The sequence below is a fragment of the Molothrus ater genome, chromosome 1 (genome assembly GCF_012460135.2).
Source record: "Molothrus ater isolate BHLD 08-10-18 breed brown headed cowbird chromosome 1, BPBGC_Mater_1.1, whole genome shotgun sequence".
In the NCBI taxonomy this organism is placed as follows: Eukaryota; Metazoa; Chordata; class Aves; order Passeriformes; family Icteridae; genus Molothrus; species Molothrus ater.
Genome location: NC_050478.2, coordinates 111,284,282 through 111,310,226, shown reverse-complemented (window position 1 = coordinate 111,310,226; position 25,945 = coordinate 111,284,282). Strand labels below are relative to the sequence as shown.

Genomic DNA, 25,945 nt, shown 5'->3' with positions numbered 1-25,945 from the left:
TGTGCATACCTTCCCTCTGTGTTTTCTATGCAAGGTAGTAATTACAAGTAAATATCTGTTCACTCAGCATTGTTAAATAGAAACAGAGTTGTTGCTTATATTGCAAATTTGGTACTGTGAGAACCTCAGAGTTTGAGGGATGTTTTTGGGCACAGAAGAGGCTTTTATTGCAGACTTACTTCCAGGCCCAAAATTGCTGTTGTGTATCCAGCTAAAAAAAGCGAAATTTGTTGATGGGGGGAACTATGAATGTCTTAAAAATTAACCTCTTCCTTATAGAAGGAAGAGAAATATGGGAATTTTAGGAATGTGACCAAGGCTAAACCAGAATCAATACCTTCTCTGCTAGAAGACCCAGTTTAAATCACAAAGTTGTTAGTTCATTGGCCTCTAGTTCCTTGCTAGTTTGAAATGCATTTTCCCTAGAAAATTTATATTTCTTTTTCTATTTCTGTCAGGAAACAAGTCTCCATCTTCTTGGCTGGCTGATACTCTAAAAAACAGGGGTGTTTCTTTCCTCATTAACAAATTTGAAGGAGGTGGCACCGATGCCCAAAGATCTGGGATCCTTTCTCAGCCAACTCTCTGTGGCATGCAGGAACCCTTCAGTTTGCAGGCTGTCATGCAGTGGATGGACATGTTTTTAGCAGCACTGGATTGCTACAATACGTTCTTTGAGCTGCAGATGATCAAACCTGATAAAGTACTGGGTGAGTGATTAACTGTTGTATTAGGTTCATTTGTGTGTGTTACACAAAGCTCACCCAAGGTGAGTTCTTAACTTGGAATTTAAATTCTTTTCTCAAATGTAGAATAGACGGTTTTACAAACTCTCCCAAAGTTTTCCAATGGCAGTTGTAATGGGATGGGGGTTTTTATGAAGTACTATGTGTCTTTAAATGTTTCCTTTTAGCCATAGAAATAAATCTTTGCATTTCTGAGTCATCCACTTACCAGCATCTCTTTTTACTTTATCTCATCTTCAAAAATTATTCTGTACAGCTAATTTCCCACTGCACAGAAAAGCAATAGGTTTTTATAATTTTTTTCTTGAAATCCTTCTAAAGCTTTTTACCTGCTGTTTATTAATATCTGGAGGAAGTTATCTGAAAACAATGAAAGAAAGCATCTTTTCACTTCAAGTCCCATATATGTTACCTTTCTTCATTTCCTGATGCATCAGCTACATCAGGTCTAAAAGCTGCATTTGAATTTTGGTCAGGTAAAATAACAACACCTTGTGTAGCCACTGGGTGTCCCAAAAGGTTTTTATTTCAATCATTCTTGCAAGCTTAAACAAAATGCTTTTGTTCAGCGATAGTACAGATTCATGGTCTTGTACAAGTTTCAGGTGGTCTGTCTGTCAGTGTTAGATGTGTCTTGATTTAAAACAATATGTTGGAAGAAGCTAGCATAGGGCTAAGTCATTCAAAACTAGGGATTTAAAATTTTTTATCCATTTTATTACATAAGCCTAAATCATCATCATTCTTAATAAGTGCTTCTAGTGGTTAGTTTCTGGAGTGATCATGAAGTACAATGCTGTCCTGCTATTCTATTGTTCAGAATGGTAATATTTAGAACAAACAGAGAGCTGTCAGAAAACACTGGTGTGAGATGTGCCTCTTTCTGTTTGTCATCTCAGTTTGTCTGGTTTCTTCCAAGCATGAAACAATAATCATTTCAACTTCGTGTAATTCTTCCTAGGTGTAAATGAAGGTTCCTTGTTCTTGAAGGCTGTGCAGTTCTTCCTGGACACTATTGCTTTGCATGATATCCATGCTGCAGAGCAGTGCTTTGATAGCAGTTCCAAAGGCAGCATGTTCAGTCCTCAGGAAAGGGACAAGTACAACTACAGCAAGTGCACCATTATAGTCCGGATCTTGGAGTTTGTCACTGTCATCCTGGAAATGTGCCAGCAGGATTTCTGGAAGGTAGCCTCTGAAATCTGTAGTGGATAAAATATACAAATTTTATATGTAGTTACATATACATGTTCTGTATATGGAGTACTTGCAGTGCATATTTCCTCTATGATTCCTGATGGCATTAAATGTGTGGAGGTGGTAGCTGCTTGAACGGCAGAAAGAATTGACACAATCTGCCTTTCTTGAATTCAGTATAGATATTCAGGTTTCTCTATTTGTCTCTCTATTGGTCTATTTGATGCAATATAATCCATATTTAACTATATAAAGTATAATACTTACGAGTCTCTTAGGAAAATTTACACCTCCAGGTTTAGGTCTGAGACTGTGATTGTCTCGTCAGCGAATTTCTAATAGTATGTACAGATATGTACATCAGGATTTACAGTTGTGTAGACTGAAACATGTCTATGTGGTTTAAAAGATCTAAGTTGCAGTTTGGTGGGATAGCATATATCCCATGTCTATGTTTATAGATACCTCATTTCTCTGCATTGGCCTAAGTGATTGAAAGTTTGACATTTCAGTAGAGAAAATCAGCAAGAATAGGGACTGTTTCATGTTTGGTTTCATTTGAGATAGGATTAATGATAAGTTATTAAGAACTAAATAGAGACATCTGAATTAATTTTTCACGTTTTTATGTTTAATTTTTTTTTCTTTCTAGCTGCTTGAGAAGGAACTGCTAAATGCCAGCTTTATAGAGCTTGTGGTGATGACAGTGTGTGATCCATCACACATAGGCTTTAACACAGCTGATGTGCAAGTCATGAAAAACCTCCCAGATATCTCAGTAAGACTCATGAAAGCTCTGATGAAATCTCCCTATCAGGAATCTTTGGAATTGTGCATAAAAAAAAGAATCACACTGCAGAGGTAAGTAGGGGTTTTCGGGCTTTCTGGTAAGCATGAGTCCAGAACAAACCCTCACCATGGAAAGTAAATAATGTTGTCTGTGGGTGCGCTAATGTAAGATTATTGCTTGTCTTTCCTCTCTAGCCTTGAGGACCTTTGTTCTGTTGATCTGTTTAATTCAGAGGCACGTTTGGATCCAGTTAGGTTTGATGCTGTCCTTTCTGCCTGTAAGCAGCTCCAGAAATCTGGCCTGCTTCATTCTGTTCTTCATGGTCAGGTAATTATTAATACAGAAGATAAGAGTAAACATTTGTACATTGTAAAGAGCTTTTCCTGTGTAAAACACCAGGAAAAAAAAACAGAGAACAGATCAGATGTTGTTTAAAATGAGATCAACAGTGAAGAGCTAGTGTTGAATGGGATCAAAAATAAATGTTTTATGGTTAATCTACAAATCTGAGTAGCACAATATTGAGACTTGAACAACCTTTATAATTATGTTAGTCTTTCTGTGGTTGGCTCCAGACTCTGAAAATCAGAATGTAGATTCTCTAACTTCCTTTAAGTGTGCTTCACAAAACTGAAAGCTCAAAAATTCAGGATTAACTATCCTATAAAGGAGGCATTTTTAAACAACTTTTACACAGAGACCATTCGAAGTGATGAGGGAAATTAGAAAAGGAATATTTCCTGACTGATCAGAAGCAGTGTAGTGAGTCTGAGTTGCAGGAAAACAGAATAGAGACCCCTGAGGTGTAAGGATGTAGACTATATTACTCAAATTCCTTCCACTAAGTTTCTGATTGTAGTAAATCTCTACTTTGGGCAGTTGAAGGAACAGGTTGTGCAACAGCCACAAAGACTGAGAATTTGTGAATGAGCCTGTAACAGGGCTGAACAAAGCTAACAAGTTACAAAATACTTAATTTCTGTGTGCTATCCATTCTCTGTATCAACAAAATCTAGACCTGTGGTTGCCTTATATTGATAATCAAGGAGCTGCATGGTTTACCATTTGTGTCACTCCCATCCTGACTTAGATATTCCTTTTACTTCTGTAGTCAAGTAAGCCTGAAAAGGTGGAGGAGGATCAGAATATTTGGAACAGTGTCAAGTTACTTTTAGTTTGTTCTGAACTTTGTACACAATAGGGTTGTCTCATTTAAAATCTCATCCCTGAGTTAGAAAGGTGTCTAGTCATGGTATAGTTGCATTGCTTTATAAGGAAATTATCTGAAATTCAAGTGTTTTAATTAACTATACAGATGGATTGGAAGCCTTTTTTCAGCTTTTATTGATTGTCACTTCTTTGTTGGTTTCCATAGGATGAAGGGTCTCATTTCTCAGTTGGCTCCAAGCTTCTTTCAGTTGTTTATAAAGGCATTGCACCTGGGGGTGAAAGGGTCTCTCTTCCATGCTTAGACATCAGCAGGAAGCGATTAGCTGACAGTCTTCTGCAGCTGGCCTTTGCAATTGATGAGCAGGTAGGGTGTGGTTCTCCAGTTATAATCTTTAAAATAAAATAAACAAAATTTAAAAGTTTGGGGTGGGAGCTTGGAAAAAAAAATCATGTGCTTTTCTAAGAAATTTCAAAGTGAAATGTGATGTCCTTGAAATAACTCTTGTCTCTATGCATTGATTTTCAGTGTGAGGAGCTAGTAAGTCTGCTGTTGAACACAGTAGTGTTATCTGTGCCACTGTCAGGAGCATCACAGAACCAACTGATGAATTTCTCTCATGGACAGTATTTCTACAGCCTGTTCTCAGAAACCATCAATCAACATCTACTGAAAAACCTGGATATGATCATAGTCCATCTTATGAAATCATCTGTCAGCAATCCTCAAATGGTATTGGTCTTACTCTTTAAAAGGACAAAATCAAAAGAGAATATTAGAAGTAACAATTGCATTATTGTTTTTAGAGGTGGAGTAGAGGAAAAAGTGCATTGGGTTGACTTTCAGACAGCAGTGCATTGATAGTTTTTCGTTTAAGTTTCAGGGTTTTTTTTGTCTTGACCTGCTGCTGCTACCATCATGATTTCTGGCAACCTGCCATTACTCTGTGATCTCAGATCAAACTGAGTGGAAAGTGCTTACCTATTACCTATCTTGAGATCTATGTATTTCAGGATGTCTTTGCATAGTACTTCAGATAAAAAATGTCCTTTCAAAGGAGGAACCCATTTACTGTGCTTTGCTTTTCATTGCAGAATGGTCCCAGAGCACGTGACTTGGATTTGTTTTGGATAAAACTAAACCGAAACACAAGCTCCAACTACTAATGGGTATTTAGTCCACAGGACTAGGGTAGAGTTAGATCAGAGTATTAGAAAGAGAGACATACAGACACACAACCCTCCTGAGCTGAATTAAATATGAGATACTTTGTCATGTACTCAGTCTCAGCACTGCTTGTTTGGCTGAACAGAGTTCTTCCTGTTTGTCTACAGCACTTACAGAACTCAGTGCCATGAAGGAAACAGAACTGAAAGTCTTCCTTCAGTGCTTCTGACAAACAGAAGGGTCAAAAAGATCACAAGTCTGCTTTTTCTTTTGATTAAAAATATGCTCAGCAAAGTAGAATCATCCTTTAAAAATAATTGATGAATTTATAATCCAAAATGTTATGCTTAGATGTGCTGCATCCAAGAAGTAGTTTGAAAGACTTGCAGCATCAATTTTGGTGATACCAAAAATTCTTTAGTTAGACTTTAGAGGAATGTGTATGTTTTAATAACCTGTTTCTGATGATGATTATCTAGTGTTTCCTGTGATGAGCATGCTGCAATACTTTAATTCTTTTAAGTTTATCTGATAGATGATAGTGAGTACTTATTTTTGAAGAAAAGAGATTTCAAACATACTTAGTTCACACGTGCTATGCAAGGGTTGTTTTTCTGTTCAAAATGGATGTGAATAAGTTAGAGCATGTGTGCTATTTTTCAACTTCACACTAACTAAAATTATCAAGTATTGATCTTTAGTCTGGATTATCATTTATTTCTCCATATATACACAAAAGGCATCAGAAGTAATTGCTACATTGTACTCTGAAACAGGAGTAAATTGGAGAAATTGGAGAGATGTCTTCTTTTTTTTTTCGAGAAGGATGGGTTTTTAATTTCCTGCAGAGACCTTTCCTCTACATCCTTTTGAGATATAGATCTAGCATTGATTTGTGATGCTTCTTTTTTATGAGTGCCCATACCACTGATGCGATTCTATCATCATTTAATTTGGGGTGCACGAATCTTACCTGTTGCTCTTCCTTCCAGGTGGGGAGCATTTTGAATGGCATGTTAGATCAGAGCTTTAGGGACCGTGCTGTGCGCAAGCAGCAGGGAGCAAAACTGGTGACAGCTGTACTAGAAACTGGGAGAAACTGGATGGCTGGTGGGCCAAAGGTTCATCTGCTGAGAGCAAAATGGCACTCCTGACCCTGCTGGCAAAAGTTCTGCAGGTATGTACTGCTTTGTAAACTTCAGGTAACCTTTCTGGTTCTGTTGGGATTGCATTGTGTTTTCAAGAAATGCTGTTCAGGTCAAATGTTTTGTGTTTGGGGAGAAAAAAAGGGAAAAGTTGGGCCTTGTTAGAATCTGGGTGTTTTTATTAGCAAAGCACAGAAAAATTTGAGGCAGGTGGAAATTACTAGGTATTGCTCTTCTTCCCTCCTACCACCTTTTTTTATTTTTGTTCTCATGTTTTAGGTGCCTGTTTTCCTTTTGGAGAGCAGGTACAAGTACAGAGAGTGAGCTCTGAGTAGTCTCTGGTAACGTTCTTTGTCAAGTTGGCATCCAGAAAGTTACAGTGGAGGAGTTCTGCCCATATTAACAAACTGCAGAATTATCTTTACTTTACATACTTAATTTCTGTGACACTGAGATTATGGTCTGAGGTTTTTTTTCTCTATTTTGAAAACATAATTTTCTACTTATCCTTTTGGGATTTTTGTAGGAACTTGTAAAAAGTAGTTGTACGCAAATGCACTCAAAGATCAACAGTTGAGCATAATTTTAATTTTTTATAATTAATTATTTTAAACTTGAATTGTTTTAAAGGTATATGTTAGGATGCAGAAGGTGAACTGTATTGCTGGATTAGCTGGCACTGAAATGGCCGGTAGGAAATTTGGCTTTCGGAAGGAGATTAATATTTTTTTTAATTGACGAATCCCAATTTTGTTTGTACTGTGTAGGAGCTTTTATAGTTCTTTAAAAACCAAAATCACTCTGTATGTGCTTTCTGTTAATTCAGTGTATTTTTGGAAAATAAATAACTCTATAGCTCAAGGGTTTTTTTTACACTTTAATACAAATCTCTTTAACTACTTAAAAAAACCCCAAACTAATTTTTTATTTCTTTTGTATTTCCAGATAGACTCTTCAGTTTCTTTCAATACCAATCATGAAGCATTTACAGCTGTTTTTAATACCTATACCAGTCTACTTACTGATCAGAATTTAGGCTTAAATCTTAAGGTAAACTGCTCACTTCAACAGCTTCCCTACCCTCCCCAGTTTACAATGTTAGTTGCTCATGGAATTCTGTTATTTGGCTTAATTTTTATCACAGACTTCTGGGTTTTTATTCTTCTGTTCAACATCCTAGAACTTGTAAATTATCCTTTTTGTTCTTCAGACAGAAGACACTATCAGAGATGCCAAGCTTTGTTTTAAGGTGGTTTTTTTTCTCTTGCTCAGAAGAAAGGAATGTAGATTTTAGGGGAAAAAATTAGCATCAGTTGCAAGTTGTTGGGAACTGCCAAGTGTTCATTTGAGAAATGACAGCTAAACAGGCTTTTAGCAAGGAGTGGGCATTTCCTACGGGTCAAATGATGAACACTTGTCATGATCTTTACATCCATATCTGTCCATTAGTACTGGTACTAATGGAGTAGCTGCTGTATGCAGCTTGGTCAGGAGAGGGAGATAAAGTACTGCAGACTGAGAGTTATAAAAGATGCTGGTTGGACTACAGTAATAAAAAAATTTGTACTCATGGAAGTTTTGTGTAGTTGTTTCTCAACGAGCCTGCCTTTAATTAGGCAAAGTTTTGTACTTTCCTGTGTGTTCAAAATAAATAAAGTTTGGGATTTTGCTTTAGCTGCAAGGTGATGCATGAAATCAATGACTTGTGTGAGAATGAATGCTTGCTTAAAAGAACAATGATATATTATTCATAGCCATGTCAGCCATAATTAGCTTTCTGTCACTCAGCAGTGACATGAGAGTTAAAAGCTGTTTTCTGATCTAGAAGCTGGAAAGAAAAGCAGCTACATAACATATTTTTATTAGTACAGTGAGCCATTGAATCAATAAGAACAGCCACTGCTGCTGTTTTGTGGTCCTATTCAGCTGACTTCATAGTTAGGGAATAACTTCTTTTTTAGTGTGAAACTATCTTTTTTATGTTTGTTGTTTTTTTTTTTGTTCTTCAGGGCCAAGCAGTGATAATTCTCCCGTTCTTCACTAATTTGACAGGAGAAAAGCTTAATGACCTTAAGAATGCTCTGGATCAACTTGTAGCTTTCAATTTTCCCATGAGGTCTGATGAGTTTCCCAAAGGAACCTTGAAGCACAATAACTATGTAGACTGCACTAAGAAGGTCAGCATTTTTAATGAATACATAATTAGAAGCCAGAGTGAACTGTGTCTGGAAACTGTTTCATAGGATCTGAATTAAAGAGAGAGATTTTTGGTTCACATGAGGAGATCAGCTTTTGTGTTTCTGGTTTATGTCTTTATACAGAAATTGAATCTACAGAAGCACATTAAATAAGCCCATACTTCTGTGCATCTGCTTCTGATCAGTATTAAAAAATAATTGCATCATTAGATTGAATTATTTGATCCACTGTGGCTTTTCATGTGACGTGTTGCTGCTTCTTCAGTTTTTAGATGCATTAGAATTGTCTCAGAGTCCAATGTTGTTGCAACTGATGACAGAAATCCTCTGTAGGGACCACAGGCATTTCATGGAGGACTTATTTCAAGCCAGCTTCAAAAGAATTTCCAGAAGGTGGGTTTAGTCCACTGGATTTTGTGCTTGTTCTCATTGAATTTTTGCTAAAGCAAATGTGCTTCTTGTATTTTAATGTCCTTATAATAGTAATGATTTACACTATAAAGTTTTATGTCATAGTTTTAATTCAGATTTTGCTTTTGTCTTTACATTTTCAAAGTATTTCCAAAGTGTGAACAAGTAACATCAGTTTCCAGATTACACTTCCAGTGCTTGTGCAAATTTGGAAAGCCTTCTGTAAATAAGCTTGTTCTGAGATAATCCAGTTGAAAATAGTACTTGTTTGTTGTATATTTGCTATCCCTATATAACCACATGATCACTTAAGTTGATAGTAAGTTAATTTGTTCAACCTCTTTGAAAATACAACAATGCACTTATTTAATTGAATAATTCCAAGGTGGTAAATTGTAGAGTCAAACATGCTCTGTCCACAGAAGAGGTATTCAGTATCTCTTCCAAAACCAACATTCCAATTTTTGATAGGCTGTTGAGTAGTGACTATAGTGGAGCATGTAGCTTCCTGGACAAAGTCATTTAGCTTATGACCGTATCCCATTTTTGAAATTTTTGCTATAATAAAATTATTCAGAATAGCAGATCATCTAGTACTGGAACACTTGATAGCCACAGGTTTTTTTTTTCCTTTGGTTTGCCTACATCTCTCACATATACTGGATAATTATTTTTTTAGGTTGTTTAGTAAAAAGGAACCGAGAAATGTTTGCTTTAGGATTAAATTATTAAAGATACACAAACAAGTTTGCCATCTCTTGCAGGCTAAGAAGCAGAGGTGGGCTTTTTTGAGGGCTGCATAATATTTGGTAGTCAGCCAAGATTTTGCATGTCTTGTAGGATAACCCTAAGAGGGCATGAATGCAGTCATTAAAAAATCTAAATGTCCTAAGGGTGTGAGACATAAGTGAAGTCTGGTAAAAGAGTTTCCATCTTGAGATTTCCATCTTGTTTAGGAGCCCCACTGACAAGCAAGTGCTACTGTTGGACACTGTTCACAATATGTTCCGAAGTGAGGAACTTCTTTCAAATGCTGCTCGCCAAGCCTTTGTGGATCGATCCCTTCTCACTCTCCTGTGGCACTGCAGCTTGGATGCACTGAGAGTATTCTTTGGCAAGATTATAGTAGAGGCTATGGATACACTTAATTCCAGGTTTACAAAGGTATGAATTACTTTTATTTTTTATTTAGGATTAGGGAAGTCTAAGAAAGTGTTGATGTTGGTATGTATTTTGCTGAGCTTTGAGTGAAGCACTGATAAAAAACTGTTTGATTTCTAGTTTTCTGTATCCTGGAACAGTTATAGAATTTGATTATTACTGATAAACTTTTATTTATTCCCCTACGCACTGTTCCTTTGGAGTTAATGCTTGACTGCATATCTACTGTGGATAAAAATTGAAGTTGGAATGTTATATGTATTTATCTGAAGGGGTTTGTCAAAAGCAAAAGCCCATTGTAATTTTGAAATATAAAAGCTGTGTAAAATTGTAGCCTGTCACTGCATTGTGGGAGAGGTTTTCAACCTCCATAATGGAATCTCTGAAATTAAGTACATTGCTTCTAGAGAAAGAAACACACACACCTGTAGTCATTGCAAAGGTTCTTCAGCAAGGGATTAGGAGCACAGATCTTCCTTTCTTTAGTTACAGCCTTTCTTCCAATTTAAGAGTATTAAAAAGATCATTGCAGGCATGGTCTGTTGCCAGTCAAGGTTTCTCCTCTTGCTATAGTTCTTCAGTCCCATGGTTTTGCTGGTGCATGTTCACAGGCAGCAGGACGAGCAAGATGCTGAAATCACCAAAGTTTAGTTATAGCTACTGAAACAAAATGCTAAAACCATGATCTATGTAGAGTCAGCCACACCATGTTCCTTTTGCTGTAAATGTTGGCACCAAAATGAGGTGTATAAAGAAACTCATGAATGACACCAAGGATGATGGCAGTGTGTGTTTTGCTTTCATGTGTCATGAGGCTGAGCTGTCACTTGGAACTCTGCTTATTTTCCTCCAGTATCCTTATAATAATTTAGGCCAGTTGTAGTAAAGAGGGCTCACCAGACAAGCATGAGTCAACCAGTTTTAGTAACTGCACTACACAGGAACTCAGAATCTGTCAGTCTTTTATTATCATCAGCTCTTTTCTCTATTTTAGAAGGTAGAAGTAAGCTGAAGGCTGTCTAAGAAATTTAAAGTAACTGTGGGACTATTTAGAAAGGACAAGAGTGAGGAAATTTCCTTCTGAGATTCTGCTTCTTTGTTTCTAGTCCCATGAACATACTTTTGATACACAAGTTACCAAGAAAATGGGGTATTACAAGCTGCTAGAGGTGATGTATGTGCGTCTTTCCAAAGAGGAAGTTTACTCCAAGGATTCTAAAATTAACCAAGCTTACTGTGGCGCCGTGAGTGTAGAAGGGAATGAACTTACCAAGACATTAATAAAGTAAGACCATTGTTTATTTTATTTACTTTGTATTTCTGATTAGGATTTGATCAGATGTGCTTTTTTAAGTAGGCCATATGAAGCAAAAGATGGTAAATATAATCTCTTACATAGCTTTGATTTTAAATTCAACACACAGTCTTGAGTTTGATAGAATTATGTGTAGTGCAAACTACAATCCTGTGTTACAATAACCTTTGCCTCCTGCTTTTGTACTTTTTTTTTATTTGTTAAGCTTGTACATTTATTTCAACTTTTCAGGATGATTCTTAGCCTTTAATTTGTGTTTTCACAACTTCAGTTTCAGTATACTCACACTTCTATGTGGAGTATGGCTCTGTATTGCAAAATTGGTATTTATATGACTGATGAGAAGATGGGATTGATTTTTATTTACATTTCATAATAGAGCAGCACACCCAGTAGGAGTAATTAGCTGGATCATCATTACAAAGGGGGACAAAAGAGAAATACTGAATATATATGTTAATTCATATTGTTTAGTGTGTTTAATATTCAGAGAAAAAAAATAAGATGCCTGAATTGCTGTTTGTTTTGTTTTGATTTTTGTTTTACAGTACTATGTCCTATAAGGACTTCAAATAATTTCTTGGCTATGATTTGCAGATCTATAACTGGCTTTGTGCCAAAGACCTTTAAAAATCACATCTCAACTATTTTCTTCATCTAATCCATAAAATACCTTAGCATGCACGTCCAGTCATAATTTTTTTACAAAGGACCATGAGAGGAGTTTATTTATACATCAAAATAAACATTCATCTTACCTGAACATAACTTGTCATCACATTTCTGACATTAAGGACTCCTGTCTAAATACTTGGGGAGGTTTTCTTTGTCATTGCTGAATGGTTCCATTTTGGTTCCATCTACCTGCAGGATACTTGAACAAGTCTGAGGTGGTTTAATTGCATACTGCTTCCTTGAAATTCTGTTGGTCTCTGACTGGAGCCCTTCTTGTACTGCTTAATGAAAGACTTCTGATGGTGTTTTCTTGCCTGTTTGTGTTTAAGGTCGTGCTATGATGCATTTACAGAAAACATGGCAGGAGAGAGTCAGCTACTGGAGAAGAGGAGGCAGTATCACTGTGCAGCATATAACTGTGCTATTGCTGTCATCAGCTGTGTCTTCACTGAAAGTAAATTTTATCAAGGCTTTCTTTTTTCAGAAAAATCAGAAAAGGTGAGAAGCTTTTGTTGCTGTTAGAAGGCTTCCAGAGCATGAGACACAAAGTGATTTTACCTGATGGCAATAAATCAAAGAATGAAACCTGAATGACGTGCAATTATACTAACAAACTACCCAGTGAGGCAATAGAAGGAGTGGTAGCTGATGAAAGTTTTACCAGCTGTTTGGGAATGGGTGAAGTAGTGATGCTGTTTTCCTTCCACTCCCAATCAATTTTCTAAAATAGGAAGAAAAAGCCCCTATTGTTTAACTTCTCCAGTGCTTAGAATATACTTGAATAAGGGAGACCTTTTTACAGAGCACATTCTGTGATGTAAATTCTTGAGTAGTTAAGTAGCAAAATTCTTTTTAGAGTACTGATGTAGAAGAGAAAACAAGCCACACTTTCTATGCTGTACAATGATCTGTTGAATTTTTTTAAAGAAGAAAGAAAATACATTCAAAACGATTGTTATTGTGTGCAGCATTATAATTTTGCTATTTCAAAACATGCTTTTTGCAGAACTTGCTGATTTTTGAAAATTTGATAGACCTGAAGCGTGAGTATACATTTCCTGTTGAAATTGAGGTGAGTGAAATTTCTGCCCTTTAGTGTTTCTAACTAAGAAAAGGAGATGACTTTAACAGTGTAGGTACTGAACACCAGGTCAACTCTCACTTATGGAGAAAGAGGATATAAAAAATGGAGTACTCCTCTAATTATTTAAAATATGTTTTTCTGAGAGAAATCCAGACCTGAAATGTAGAACAGACTTATAATGCACATATCTTTTAACATACTTCTTAGTGTACTTACTTTGATAGTGAATGGCTGTTGGAATAAAAAATTTCAGTTGTTTCTCTGTAGCATTAATAATAATAATTTACAACATGACATTTCTATTCATGTCAAATGGTTTTGATCATTTTTTTGGTATCTCTGTAAATAAAAAGTGTAAATAATCGGTAATTTTTTAAAAATTAATTAACTATGTTTTTAAAATTTAGTAATTAGAACTTTATTTCTTGCTGTTTAGGTTCCTCTGGAAAGGAAGAAGCGGTACATTGCTATTAGGAAGGAAGCCAGGGATGCAGGGAATACCAGCCAAGGTATGAAAGTCATTTATGATGATGAAAAAAATGCTTTCTTACCTGCCATATAGTGTTTCTTGATGTATTCTTCACTGGCTTCTATAGTAGCAAGAACAAATAAAAGTGTTCAATGTATTTAATCTAACAGTCAATTCCTACCTACCCTCAAGTTTTAGTGGGCAGTAAAGGCTTGTTTCTTTGTAATCAAAATATTTACTTTGATTAATGGACTGTTCTTCTTTCCTCTCTAGATGAACCCAAGTATTTAGCTTCTTCATCATACATGATGGATAGCAGTTTGAGTGAGGAAATGAGTCAATTTGATTTTTCTACTGGAGTCCAAGGTTTTTCTTACAGCTCCCAAGACGTTACAGCTAACAGCACTCGTTTCAGGAGAAAGGTAATTTAGTGACTTATGTGCTGTGAGAAAGAAAAGTTTTATGCTTTTGAGGAATTGCATACATTTATTTGGGTTGAGAAAGAGAAATTTATAGTCTTCTGTATTTGTTCTACCTGACTGAGAATGGGTTCCTCCAGAAGATGAGGGAGGGGACTTAAAAAAGTGTGAGTGAAGTCCAGCCTGAGTGGTAAAAAGATGGTTTGTACTGCACTCAGGCACATCCTCTGATGGTTATGTTTTGCTGTTAGGCATCTGGTTTCCTCATTTCCCTCTTTGTTTGGTCTGTGACAGAACTGGCTGTATCAATTGGATAGAATAAATAATCAAACAATTATTTTTCTTTTTCTGTTGTTGTGGCACCTTGTTGCTCTTGTGAGCAACTGTTGCTCTTGGGAGATACTAAATACTGTTCTTTCAGCAAAGTCTTGAGGTTGTGTTCCTTCTGCAATCAAAATATGTCTCACCAGCAGCAATGCTGATAGAGTAGATATTTGCTATGAAATAGAAAGTTTGTAAAAGTATCATAGACACTGAAGACAATCTGTCAAAATAACTGTTAACATTGGTGAAGATAACTGTTTCCATGTTTTGAAGCAAGGGGGTGTTTGAGCTGCAGGGTAATTAAGCAAGATAGGAAGTACACTTCTACTTTGTTGTAATTTCTACCTAAACAATTTTCTTTTGTGATTTACTCTGTCTTGGAAAAGAGAGCTGCTGCAGATGCTGGTCAGTGTGAAACAACACATCCACAAAAATTTAGGTGTTCGTATATTCTTTGAGCTATGAAATGAGATAATTTCTTTCAGATTCAGTTTAACTCCTCTTGCTTTCAGCATTTGCCACACCTGTCCTGGCAGGTAATAAAGTCAGAGTAACATAAAGGTGGCATCTGTTGGCACAAAAAGTAAAGAAAGTGCAGATCTGCTGCATGCATTTGGGAGGTGTCTGTTTGAACAACACATTTGATGTATTCCCAGTTGCACACACTGAGTGTATAGTCAAATCTAAGCAGAGATAAGATCAGAATGACTCATGGCATGATTGGGATTTAAAAGAAAACATAGTGTTGTTATTAACCATAGTAACACCTTTTTTTTTTTTCAGGAGCCCACAGAATACAAGGTTTTAAATGATGAGATGGAACTGGAAATGGATGAATTCAACCAACATGAATGTATGGCTTCTATGACCTCTCTGATTAAACATATGGAGAGGAACCAGATCACACCCAAAGTGGAGGAGGCCAGTATTAACTAAAAAGTTGGCATTTTTCTATTAATGCTACCAAGAAAAGAGAGTCATGATTGATTCCCTTCATTTATTTATTTTCTTGGCGATATTATACAGAAACTTGTGTGGCTTGAGCTTGGGGGTTTTTGGGTTGATAAGCCTGTTGGGTGCAAAAAGTGATTTGATTTTTGCTCATCTCTTCTAAATTTCAGGGGACAGGTCCAGTAGATCTTCCTCTTTGGATGAAATTTCTTCATGGCAAATTAGGAAACCCATCAGTACCATTAAATATCCGCCTCTTCATAGCAAAACTTATTGTTAATACTGAGGATGTGAGTAATTTTTATTCATAAAATCAAATGTGTAACACTTCCAGGGTAAAATATATTGAGACCTTTGGGGCATTCAAATTGAGTAGTTTGCTGTGATAAAAGGGAGTGCATTTATGGCCTAAAATTCCAGATTGTGCAAGTATTTTCAATGCATTATCAATACTTTTTCTCCCATATTCTATAAGAAGAGGGTGTCCACAGTGTGTCTCTTCTGGAAACACAAGTAGCATATTCATTGATACTAGGTAAGAGGTGGGGTTGATTATACTTTCCATCTTCACAGGAGCAAATACAGTGTTTTATTAGTGAGCACAGATGAATCTTATAGAAACACTTTGAGCTAAATGATGTTCTTGTTGCAGAAAGATAGTAAGATAGCATAACATGTGTTTGTTTGAGAAGCAACATTTTCTAACTCTCATTCTTGGGGAAAAACATTCTCTACCTACTTGATACAATGATTTTAAAGTATAATGGTTCTGTCTGGAATATTCCAAATCCAAAAATGCTAAATTTCAGCATTAATTCAATAACCTTTATATTTGCTTAATGCTACTTTCTTAGTAAAGCTGTCTGAAATGGAAGGGTATACTGGAATGGAATAACATACTCTTTCAAATCCTTTACAGACTGAGGATTTGAGAGGATTTAATCTCTCATTGCTGAGAGGTACTCTAAGGGAGAGCCATACTATCTGTGCTCTAGTGAAATAATTCACTTTCTGTGGTTAAAGGTTTCTGAGCAAAAGTGAGAAATGTAGTTATGGATACTTTTTATTTTAAAATGTTTATGGTTGTTCCCTCAGGGTTTGAGGAAAGTCCTAAAGAGGTTGGTTTAGCAGCCTTATCACTAATGTTCATTGAACAACAGGTTGCTAAATAGTTGGGTAATTTGTACTTTGTCTTTGATTGCCCGCAGGTATTCCGGCCTTATGCGAAGCACTGGCTTGGTCCATTGCTGCAGCTTGTTGTTTCTGGAAATAATGGAGGGGAAGGGATTCATTACATGGTAGTGGAAATAGTAGCTACAATCCTTTCCTGGACAAGTGTAGCCACTCCCAAAGTAAGGAACTATGAAAATACTTTTTATTGTTGTTGTAACTGTTTGGTAAAGAAAGACTGAATTTGTTTTTATGCTCTTAAATAATTTTATACATCAGTCCACTTTTACATTTTACAATTCTTTTGCATATTAACTTCAAACATAAATTGTTTACTTACTTGCTTTCATAAAACAAGATATGTCTTCTCAGAGTCACTATGCTTATTTTTGGTCCTGGTTTGTGTAGGGGAATATTAAGGATGAGATTTTGGCTAACAGATTGCTTGAATTCTTGATGAAGAATGCATTTCACCCAAAAAGAGCTGTGTTCAGGCACAATCTGGAAATCATTAAGACAGTTATAGAGTGTTGGAAGAACTGTCTCTCCATACCTTACAGGTAAACACTTGGACAATTGCTTTCCTTTATCAATATATCAAAAATATAAGTGAATTGTATGAAAGGGCATGGGATGGTAAATTAGGTAAATTCAGCTGCAATAGTTAACTTTTTGTCCCTACAGTGAACAGCAGAACTTTAGAACCAAACTCTCTAAAGATTGTAAATTAATTTGAAAAATAACAAGGAAAGAGAGATGGGAAAACACATAAAGGATTATAGCAGCAGCAACAAAAGCAGGAGTAATCTCTGAAAAGACATTTTTTATTTGAGGTTTTGAATGTTATCACTGAATATTGGTGCAGTCTTATTAAGACTTGTGCTATCTGCCATGCTTGTGAACAAGCATTTGTGTGGGCTTACAGTCTCTTTTCAGTTGTTTTAGTGTGGGTTTCTTTGCAAAGACTTCTTCATTGAAGCTAAATATCTACTGCTTTCTGACAATATCCTTTGATGGGCTGTATGTGTGCGTATACATCCCTGTATACAAAGACAGTGAATGATTTACGGTGTCTCTGTTTTGAGGTTTTCATGTGTATCATTGCTTTTCATGTATATAATTGCTTTTGTGTTTTTATCCAACAGCTTAATATTTCAAAAGTTTTCTAGTGGAGACCCTGATACAAAGGATAATTCAGTGGGAATTCAGCTGCTGGGAATTGTTCTTGCTAACAATTTGCCACCCTTTGACCCAAAGTGTGAAATAGATCGTGCCAGGTGAGAAATGCAGTTTTTTGTGAATGAAAAAATCTTAAGCCAAAGAGAGCAAGTTTAATTTGTCAACAGGTGGTGTGGGAGCTTATTCTTTGGAATCCTTTGCTATCATCTGGCAAATAATATTTGCCATATATATATATATAAAATAATACTTTCCTATCTACAAATTGCAGACCACATTTATTTTGGAAAGTATCTATAAGGTTGTATGCTTTTTTACAGTGGGTGCCAGAGTTGCAGTTTTGTGGAAGTTCATAGAGTCAGGAATTGCTAAAGCAGAGATTTGAGACACTGCAAGTGGAAAATGCATGTTATGCTGTATTCAGCTCTTCGGAAAGCAGTCACTATGACTGTGAGCAGCTCATATGAATTTTTTGCTTCAGTTTAAATTTGTTTGCTGGGGTAGTAGCTTACTGCAGGTGTATCTTTTGTGCTAGGTATTTTCAAGCTTTGACCAGCAACATGGGCTTACTAAAGTATAGAGAAGTTTATGCAGCTGCAGCAGAAGTTTTGGGACTTGCTCTTCAATACATTGCTGAGAGAGAAAATGTAAGTGAACTGTATTTTGTGTTTGACCTTTCCTGTCTTAATTGTATGTTTATCTTTTATATGACTACTCGATTCAGATCCAAAAATTAATGTATTTAAAACTCAGCAGTCTTTATGCAACAGAATAACTAAAAATTCAAACTACTAACTTAACAGGAGAAGAATTTGATGGCAGACTAAGTGCAGAGTTTTTGCCTTGCTCTTTTGGAGCTGACAGTGAATGATCTCTTTCTGAGGCTTTGTTCAGCTTTGGCCAGCCAGCAACACTAGCACAGTATGTTTTAAAGTTGGGTGTTTTTAAGAGGAAAAGAAAAGCAGGTTGGGAGGTTTGGAACTACATTTTGAATAACTGTATCTGACAGTTATTTTGAAGGTAGTGGATAAGATGAGTACAAAACTGTTATTCATCAAATCCTACAGTGCTAGAACTGAGGGATTGTGCTTGATCACAGAAGTCAATTTGAGACATATGCTAGAAGTAATTCTCTACACAATAGTTTGGGAACTTCTGGAGTTTGATGCCAGAAGACGTGCTAGGGGTAAGCAGATCAGCAGGTTCAAAGGGAAATTAGGTAAATTCATGCAAAAAAAATGTCGTGGACAGGTTCTAAATACAGGAGTCAGCAATGCACACTCAAAGATGCTTAATCTAATGACAAAGGTTTGTTGGGTTGTGTAAGAGAAAAAGAGGACAAAATGTAGCCAGGGTCATATGTTCCCCCTAAATATAATTCTGTAACTGCTATTGGAAACAAAAATACCAAGTTGTTGGCTAAGTGGAGTATTAGCCAGACCTTGTAGGTTATTCTTCCTTCTTTCCTTATTATCCTTGCTTCTTTCCCCACTTAATTGCATTCTGGTTGTTCTGTCACAGTTTGTAGAGGATATTTCATAAAGCTTCGTTAAGTCTTTCTCAGTCTTTGAAGTTCCATTATAAGCAGTATTTTGAATAAATGAGCAAAGATGGTGTAAGTTTTATCCTGAACAACGCTTATTCCTTTGATGTTAGTTACAGGTTGCTGGTTGTTTTTCACCTTTTTACTCAAAATGTCTGATTTTTTTACATTCATTGATTGGAATCCTTCTATACTGAATGAGGAGCTGTTTATATAATAAGCACACCAAGCAATTTCTACTACACAATTAAGGTGTTCCAAACCAATGAAAGGAAGCTCACAAATATATTTTTAAGTAGCAATCGTGTTTTAGCCAGGCAGAGCTGTACAGGACCCATGAAACACCATTAAGTTTGAGATGAGTTGTCTGGCTCTTGCCTAGTGAAATGCACGAGAATCAAACAGTATAGGCCTAAAACCATGTTTCATTAAGGTGGTTATGATTTTCATGGGTATCCTGGTCTTACTGTCTTTCTCATTTTCAGATACTTGAAGATCCAGTTTATGATTGTGTTGTAAAACAACTGAAGCATCATCAGAACACGCAACATGATAAGTTTATTCAATGCTTGAATAAAGTTGTTAAGAATTTTCCACCTCTCGCTGACAGGTATGTCATGATTTATGTGGTATATTGACTGTAAATCTAGAGGAATAATAGAGAATAACTTGCTTTTCTTTGTGGACTTCTGGTTATGTTAAGGTTTATGAATGCAGTATTCTTTTTGATACCCAAACTTCATGGTGTGATGAAAACCTATTGTCTGGAAGTAATAATGTGCCGGGCTGAGGAAGTTCCTGATCTCCACTTGCAGTTAAGGAGTAAAGACTTTATCCAGATCATGAATCATAGGTAAGTAGTCGTGTGATTATAATGGTATTTCAAGTTTCTTGATAACATTTTCTATGCTGCCCACAACATTTTTACATTTGGAAGCATTTATAATCACCTTCACTTTTTGGTCATTGTTCCCCAAATTTGAGCTAATGTAATGTAGGAGTTAAAATAGTCAGCTCATTGTGAAAAATGAACAAACACCTCTAAAATAGCCTTAGGATGAAGTACCAGTAGAATATCAATTTCTGTAGTTTGTATTAGTCTATTTATATTCTTACTCTTAGACTGAGTGCCAAAGTATTTACCTAAAACCCTTTATGCAAAAAACCAAATATTGTTAAAACGTAAACTAATCTTCTGGTTCTGTATGTAGCAGTGATGAGAAAAAGCAATGTAACTGAGCTTTTATTTTTCCTCTCTTCTTTCAGGGATGATGAAAGACAAAGGGTTTGTTTGGATATAGTACACAAGATGCTGTCGAAATTAAAACCACTGGAACTTAAAGAGCTTCTTCCTGCAGTGACAGGGTTCATTTCTCACCCTTCTGTAATATGTCGACAGCGCATGTATGATATCCTGATGTGGATTTATGATAATTACAGGTATGTGTTCACTGCAGGTGTTGTCTTTCAGTGGTTTGTCACAGGCAGAGTGGAAGTGTTTGTAATGATCTTCCAATTCCATGTCTCTTGGTGAGGGATTTTTCCAGTTGTCAGAAGAATAGAGTCTGTGATTTGCCTAACTGGCTCTGGCCTTTGGTGACAAATTTATCCCTTCCAATAACGGATAAATACTTGGATCAAAACTAGGATTTTGCATCACCACAGCAGAATGGCATAAGAGGTCTTAACTTTGATGCTCCAGCTTTTTTTCTTGTTGCTGGAATTTGTAACTAATTAAAGAAATTTGCTTTTGGGTAGAAGATACATTAAGGCACATGGGCATGATCTGGATCACTTAGATCTGGTAGTATAAAGATGGTCTTTCTGTTTGACCCCTTAAAATAGGGAACAGACATACTCAGTTTGACAAGTGGGGTGCTGTTGAATTATCTAACTTAGTTGTGTTTTATGTGTGTTTTCCCAAGATAACTCTTTCAATGGACATTTATTGCGAAGAAAAAGTACAGTCAATCTTTACTCTGGCATCACTTGTGAAAAGCATTCCCTGCCTGTTTTTTCAGATTCAACCTTGCAATCTTCATAATAAATACCTAACATTAGCTTATTAGGTAATTAATTTTTTTAGTAGTGGAGATATAAGGCATTTTTGGCAAGGAAGAACTCATGTTATGTTCTTATGCCAAGCTGAGATTTTTATCAGAGGGTATATTCCTCCTTTTTGTCCCACCATCCTCATCTTCTTATTTTGCTGTGGATTATTTGAGAGAAGTCATTAAGAGATATTTATCTCCCACCATCAGTGATCCAGAAAGTCAAGCAGATGATGATTCTCAGGAGATACTCAAAGTGGCAAAAGAAATACTGCTTCAAGGACTGATTGATGAAAATGCTGAACTGCAGTGAGTAAAGAGTGTTGTGATAACTGTCTCAAATAAAAATCCCTCCATTTCTCTTACTTTGTTTATAGCAAAAGAGTTGATCCTTAGAGGTTTTTTTTTTTAGTATTTCTATATAAAAGACTAACACTGAGATAATACCATTTCCTTTTCTTCAAATAAGTTAATTTATAAAATTTGTCCCATGGTGTTACACCAAGTCTAAGTGAAGCACTTGAATGAATTTCTAAGCTGCAGTGAGGTTGTTTCATGATGTTAAACCTAATTCTGCATTAATGTTCTGGCATTTTTGAACAAGGACGACCTGATATACACAAGCACACAACAGTAGATTAAATGTTGGATTTTTAGAAATTCTTTTGATGAAGCAAAAGATGAAAGAGGATATCTCGCTGCTTCTCCATCCATAGCACTTCTCAAAAGGAAAAAACTTGACAGAAATAATTTTTTCAGAGTAAACCTTTTACACGAGGCACAGAACATGGTAGATGAATGAGGAATTCAGGGTAATTCAATGGAAGATTATTGTCATGAAAGTGTTAGTTTAAGGCCTTAACAGCTTACTGTTTAGAAGTTTTTTGCTGGTGGGTTTGGGTTTTTTCCCCCTTTTTTACTTGGCTTTTTTAGAAGTCGGTGGCAGGGGGTGGTTCTGTTTGACAATTACCAAGAATAACTTTATTCTTTGCCTTTACAGGTTAATTGTTAGGAATTTTTGGAGTCATGAGACAAGGCTGCCCACAAATACTCTTGACCGTATGCTGTCATTGTTAAGTTCTTTCTATTCCACCAAGATTGAAACACATTACTTGAGTCTAATCACAAATTTTCTGCTTGAAATGACTAGCAAGAGCCCAGATTATTCCAGAAAAATATTTGAGCATCCACTGTCTGAATGCAAATTTCAGGTGAATTGTACTGTGTTCGCAACTATGTGACAAATTCTGCTCTTTAATGTAATTATGACTGTAAAGAATGGCATAATGAAGGAGATTTTTCAAAGTGTTTAGTGCTCCAAAGTTAACAGATGCAGCAGTTCTGAGTTGTGCACAGTATCAGAAGTTTAATGATTTTGTGGGGGCAATAATTGTACTTTTTTTTTTTTAAATGTATATTCGATTAAAATAATATACCAGGAATAGCTGATTTGTAGAGTACTGAAATGCTAAAAAAGAGGGTAACAGAGAGAAGCAGCATCAACTGGAGAAATACTGTCAAGAAACAGGAGTACTGGTGCAAGAGCTGTAAATCAGTCCTCAGCTGACCAGTCTAAGTTAACGAGCTTTTTTTACTGAGCTGTGGAGAGCTTCTACATGTTTGTGGTTTGTTGGGCTTACTTTTATATATAGTCAAATCTTGCCCCTATACCTGGGAGGGTGTTTTGATTTCTGGACTGTAATTTCTGCCGTCCTGCTCAATGAAGAAATGCAGAAATCCTCCATCTTTATTGTTCTACTTAAAATCTTTCTTTTTTGATAGGACTTTGTAGTTGACTCCAGCTGGCGTTACCGAAGCACTGTGCTCACACCAATGTTTGTGGAGACTCAGGCTTCTCCAAGTACCCACAGGAATTTGTCACAGGAAAGATCCCTTTCTCCTTCTGGGTCAGTCCGTGGGCAAGTGAGGGCTACCCAAAGGCAATATGAATTTACACCTACACAGCATGGCGGTAAGTGCAGACCAGTCTTTTCTGAAATGTTCTTTTTTGCTGTAGGAGTGATGTAATTTCTGTTGCATATAACTTTTTAATGTAAAAGTTTAAAAATGTTTAGTATTTTGTTTTCCAGGGCTTTTTTTTTTTGTCTGGTATGAGAAAAAAAATCACTTTTTTATTATTCTCTTACATATTTTATGTTCTGCCGAATGTAAAAGAAACACTGTCTTACCTAGCAGCTCGAAATCTGTTCTGCCCTTAAACACTAGGAAATTATATTTTTGGGAGAGAAAAAATACCTGCCTCAGAGATGTTTTCACTTTGTTTATATCTGAGTATGTTAGAGCTTTTTGGCAATTTCTTGTTACAGGTGGTAGAAGTTCTTTTAATTGGCTAACTGGAAGTAGCATTGACACATTGGCAGAGTATGCAGTTCCTTCATCCTCTGAATCCTTGTCTTCATCCATGCTGTTGGTTAGCAAAAGGAGTGAAAAATTTAAACAAGCAACCTTCAAACCAGTGGGGCCAGATTTTGGGAAAAAAAGGTTGGGCTTGCCTGGAGATGAAGTGGACAGCAAAACTAAAGGTCTGTAAGCCTTAATGTGCAATTTCCATGCAATTAGTACTCTTTTATAAGCCATCCTTGTCGGTTATTTGACTGGCAGTCCATTGTCTTTGAGACAGCCCAATTGAGGTTCACCTTGAGAGATTTTTTTTTCCAGGAGTGTGTGATGATACATAACATGTGACAAAAAGCTAGGACTGTGCTAGGAATTGTAAAATTATATGTTTCTTCATTGAAAGAACTGGCTAGATGAGAAACCAGTCAGTGTGACTCTGCATTCCTACCTCTCCCTAAGAGGATCGCAGCATGAATATCAGACAGTTCTGACCCTTCTGTTTTAAATTTAACTCTTTAAAGAAGAGATCTCTTTAAACATATTTTCTAAAACATTTCAGCTGTGCTGACATGATCTCCAACATTTTACAATCTGTCATTAGAAGTCCTTGTTTTTCTGAGAGTGCTCCTTCTTCCACCCAGTAAATAAGTGAAAAATATCAGTACTGCTCTGAAGTGACTTAGGATCCTTCTCTCTCTTTAACCCTTGTCTACACTGCCATTAAAATTTTGACCAAAAGGATGACATTAGGAGTTCATGCATAGGACTATAAAGATCAACTTTTCAGTATCTGAGAGGTATTTCAGGGCAGTTATGACTAACAGACTGCAGTTCTATTCAGTCTATTAGTCATAACTGCCCTGAAACAGGGCAGTTTCAGGGCAGAGCTACGGAAACAGAGAGGTCAGTCTACCTTTTAGGTAGTCCCTGCTCTTCTACCCTGGAGAGTACCAGCTACAGTGGTATGTTTTTGTTCGCTCACTCTTCTTTTCTAGGAAGTGGACTGAGCTGATAGTCAGTTAAGTCACCTTTCCCCATGACTGTCCTGAGCAGGAGTTGATCCAGTGGCAGTTCTGTAATCGTACTTAAAAAATACAGTACAATATCCTTACTAAACAATATTTTAATGTCTTTTAGCACCCCTATATTTAAGGAGTTATATACTTTCTGGAATATAGTGCAAATGCCATACCTGCCTTTGAGTGCTTAAAATAAATCTGGCATATGGGGCATATTTGTTCATGAGTTTTAGGGTCTTTCCCTGTACAATAGTTTGATCTTTAGACCTCATCCTTGCACCTAAAGTCTCTATATAAATGCTTAATATCTCTTCTCCTAAGAGCAACTTAATTTTTTGTCATTGGCTAGCTTGTTGAAAGGCCTTGTATTTACTTGCTAGTAAATACAAAGATGATGTTTGTTTTTATATGGTGCTTTTGCCTTAAATCTGAAAGGAAGAGCTGTGGACATGGTCATATGTTCCTTAGGTATAGAAGAAAGAGCAGAAATTCTAAGACTGCGGAGACGTTTCTTGAAGGACCAAGACAAACTCAGTCTGATTTATGCCAGAAAAAGTCTGGCTGAACAGAAGAGAGAAAAGGTTAGTCAATCCAAATGGGTTTAAAGCTTCAAGTCTTGATGCATTTGTAATCTTGTACTCCATCTCTTGACGTAACTTTGTGAAGAAATGGTAGGTATAAGGTACTGGTTGCTACTTTAAAAGCTTTAGAAGGTTTAATTTGGAAATAATGCTATTTATGGCCCTAAAGCTAAATGTTGTTACTTAGCATGGGTGAGAAAAGAGCTGGATGATAACACTTCCAGTCTACCACTTAAAATGCAATAAGTGATTTTATGTAATGGGAGACCCTAACAGTTATTGGGAAACCCTTTACAGTTGTCATTCTGGAAACTAGGACCTGAGCCTTAGAGCTACAATACACTGCAGAAATTGTTGGAGAACATTATCCAGTGTCTGAAGGTAAACTCAAAAATGTGGTACAGCTGATGGACTACCCAGAACTGGTTTGAACTTTTAACCTGAAGAATGTCAGTAATAATCATTTGCTGAGTGTTTCTCAAGGCCAGAAACTTACTACTTTGTGGGTTTTCTGATTGTGTTATGTACCTGCAATAAATCTAAGTGTTTTTAAGCTCTGTAGCAGTTTGTCAGACGTTCCTGTTACTAAAAATAGCACACATTATTGTCAAAAAATGATAACATTTAGTCCCAAGAGCAGGAATCCAGGATTGAGAGCTACCAGTTTGAGACACTCCTGTAATACTCTGCAGATGCAGACAACTGTGTAAACAGAATTTATGTCTGGAAGAACCACACAAGCACCTATTTTAGCCCATTTATGTTTACTTGCAGGCTGAAGGTACCATTTCCTCCCACCCTACAAGAGAGAACCTGTTAATGCA

The 25,945-nt window shown here is 36.4% G+C and overlaps 1 protein-coding gene across 1 annotated transcript in view; it reads left to right on the top strand.

Moving 5' to 3' along the window:
• The window catches only part of PRKDC (protein kinase, DNA-activated, catalytic subunit), an 82,895-nt gene that overhangs the window by 26,693 nt on the left and 30,257 nt on the right, over positions 1-25,945 (top strand). The window contains 31 exon segments of the mRNA XM_036403886.2: positions 459-710; positions 1,708-1,934; positions 2,596-2,804; positions 2,928-3,060; positions 4,109-4,267; positions 4,430-4,633; positions 6,061-6,154; positions 6,157-6,245; positions 7,159-7,263; positions 8,223-8,390; positions 8,677-8,804; positions 9,779-9,986; positions 11,090-11,268; positions 12,303-12,471; positions 12,980-13,045; positions 13,494-13,566; positions 13,800-13,948; positions 15,053-15,190; positions 15,391-15,510; positions 16,429-16,572; positions 16,799-16,950; positions 17,536-17,667; positions 18,105-18,216; positions 19,598-19,722; positions 19,816-19,965; positions 20,379-20,552; positions 21,374-21,472; positions 22,164-22,374; positions 22,946-23,135; positions 23,491-23,706; positions 25,009-25,121. Coding sequence (XP_036259779.2) covers positions 459-710; positions 1,708-1,934; positions 2,596-2,804; positions 2,928-3,060; positions 4,109-4,267; positions 4,430-4,633; positions 6,061-6,154; positions 6,157-6,245; positions 7,159-7,263; positions 8,223-8,390; positions 8,677-8,804; positions 9,779-9,986; positions 11,090-11,268; positions 12,303-12,471; positions 12,980-13,045; positions 13,494-13,566; positions 13,800-13,948; positions 15,053-15,190; positions 15,391-15,510; positions 16,429-16,572; positions 16,799-16,950; positions 17,536-17,667; positions 18,105-18,216; positions 19,598-19,722; positions 19,816-19,965; positions 20,379-20,552; positions 21,374-21,472; positions 22,164-22,374; positions 22,946-23,135; positions 23,491-23,706; positions 25,009-25,121 — 4,688 coding nt within the window.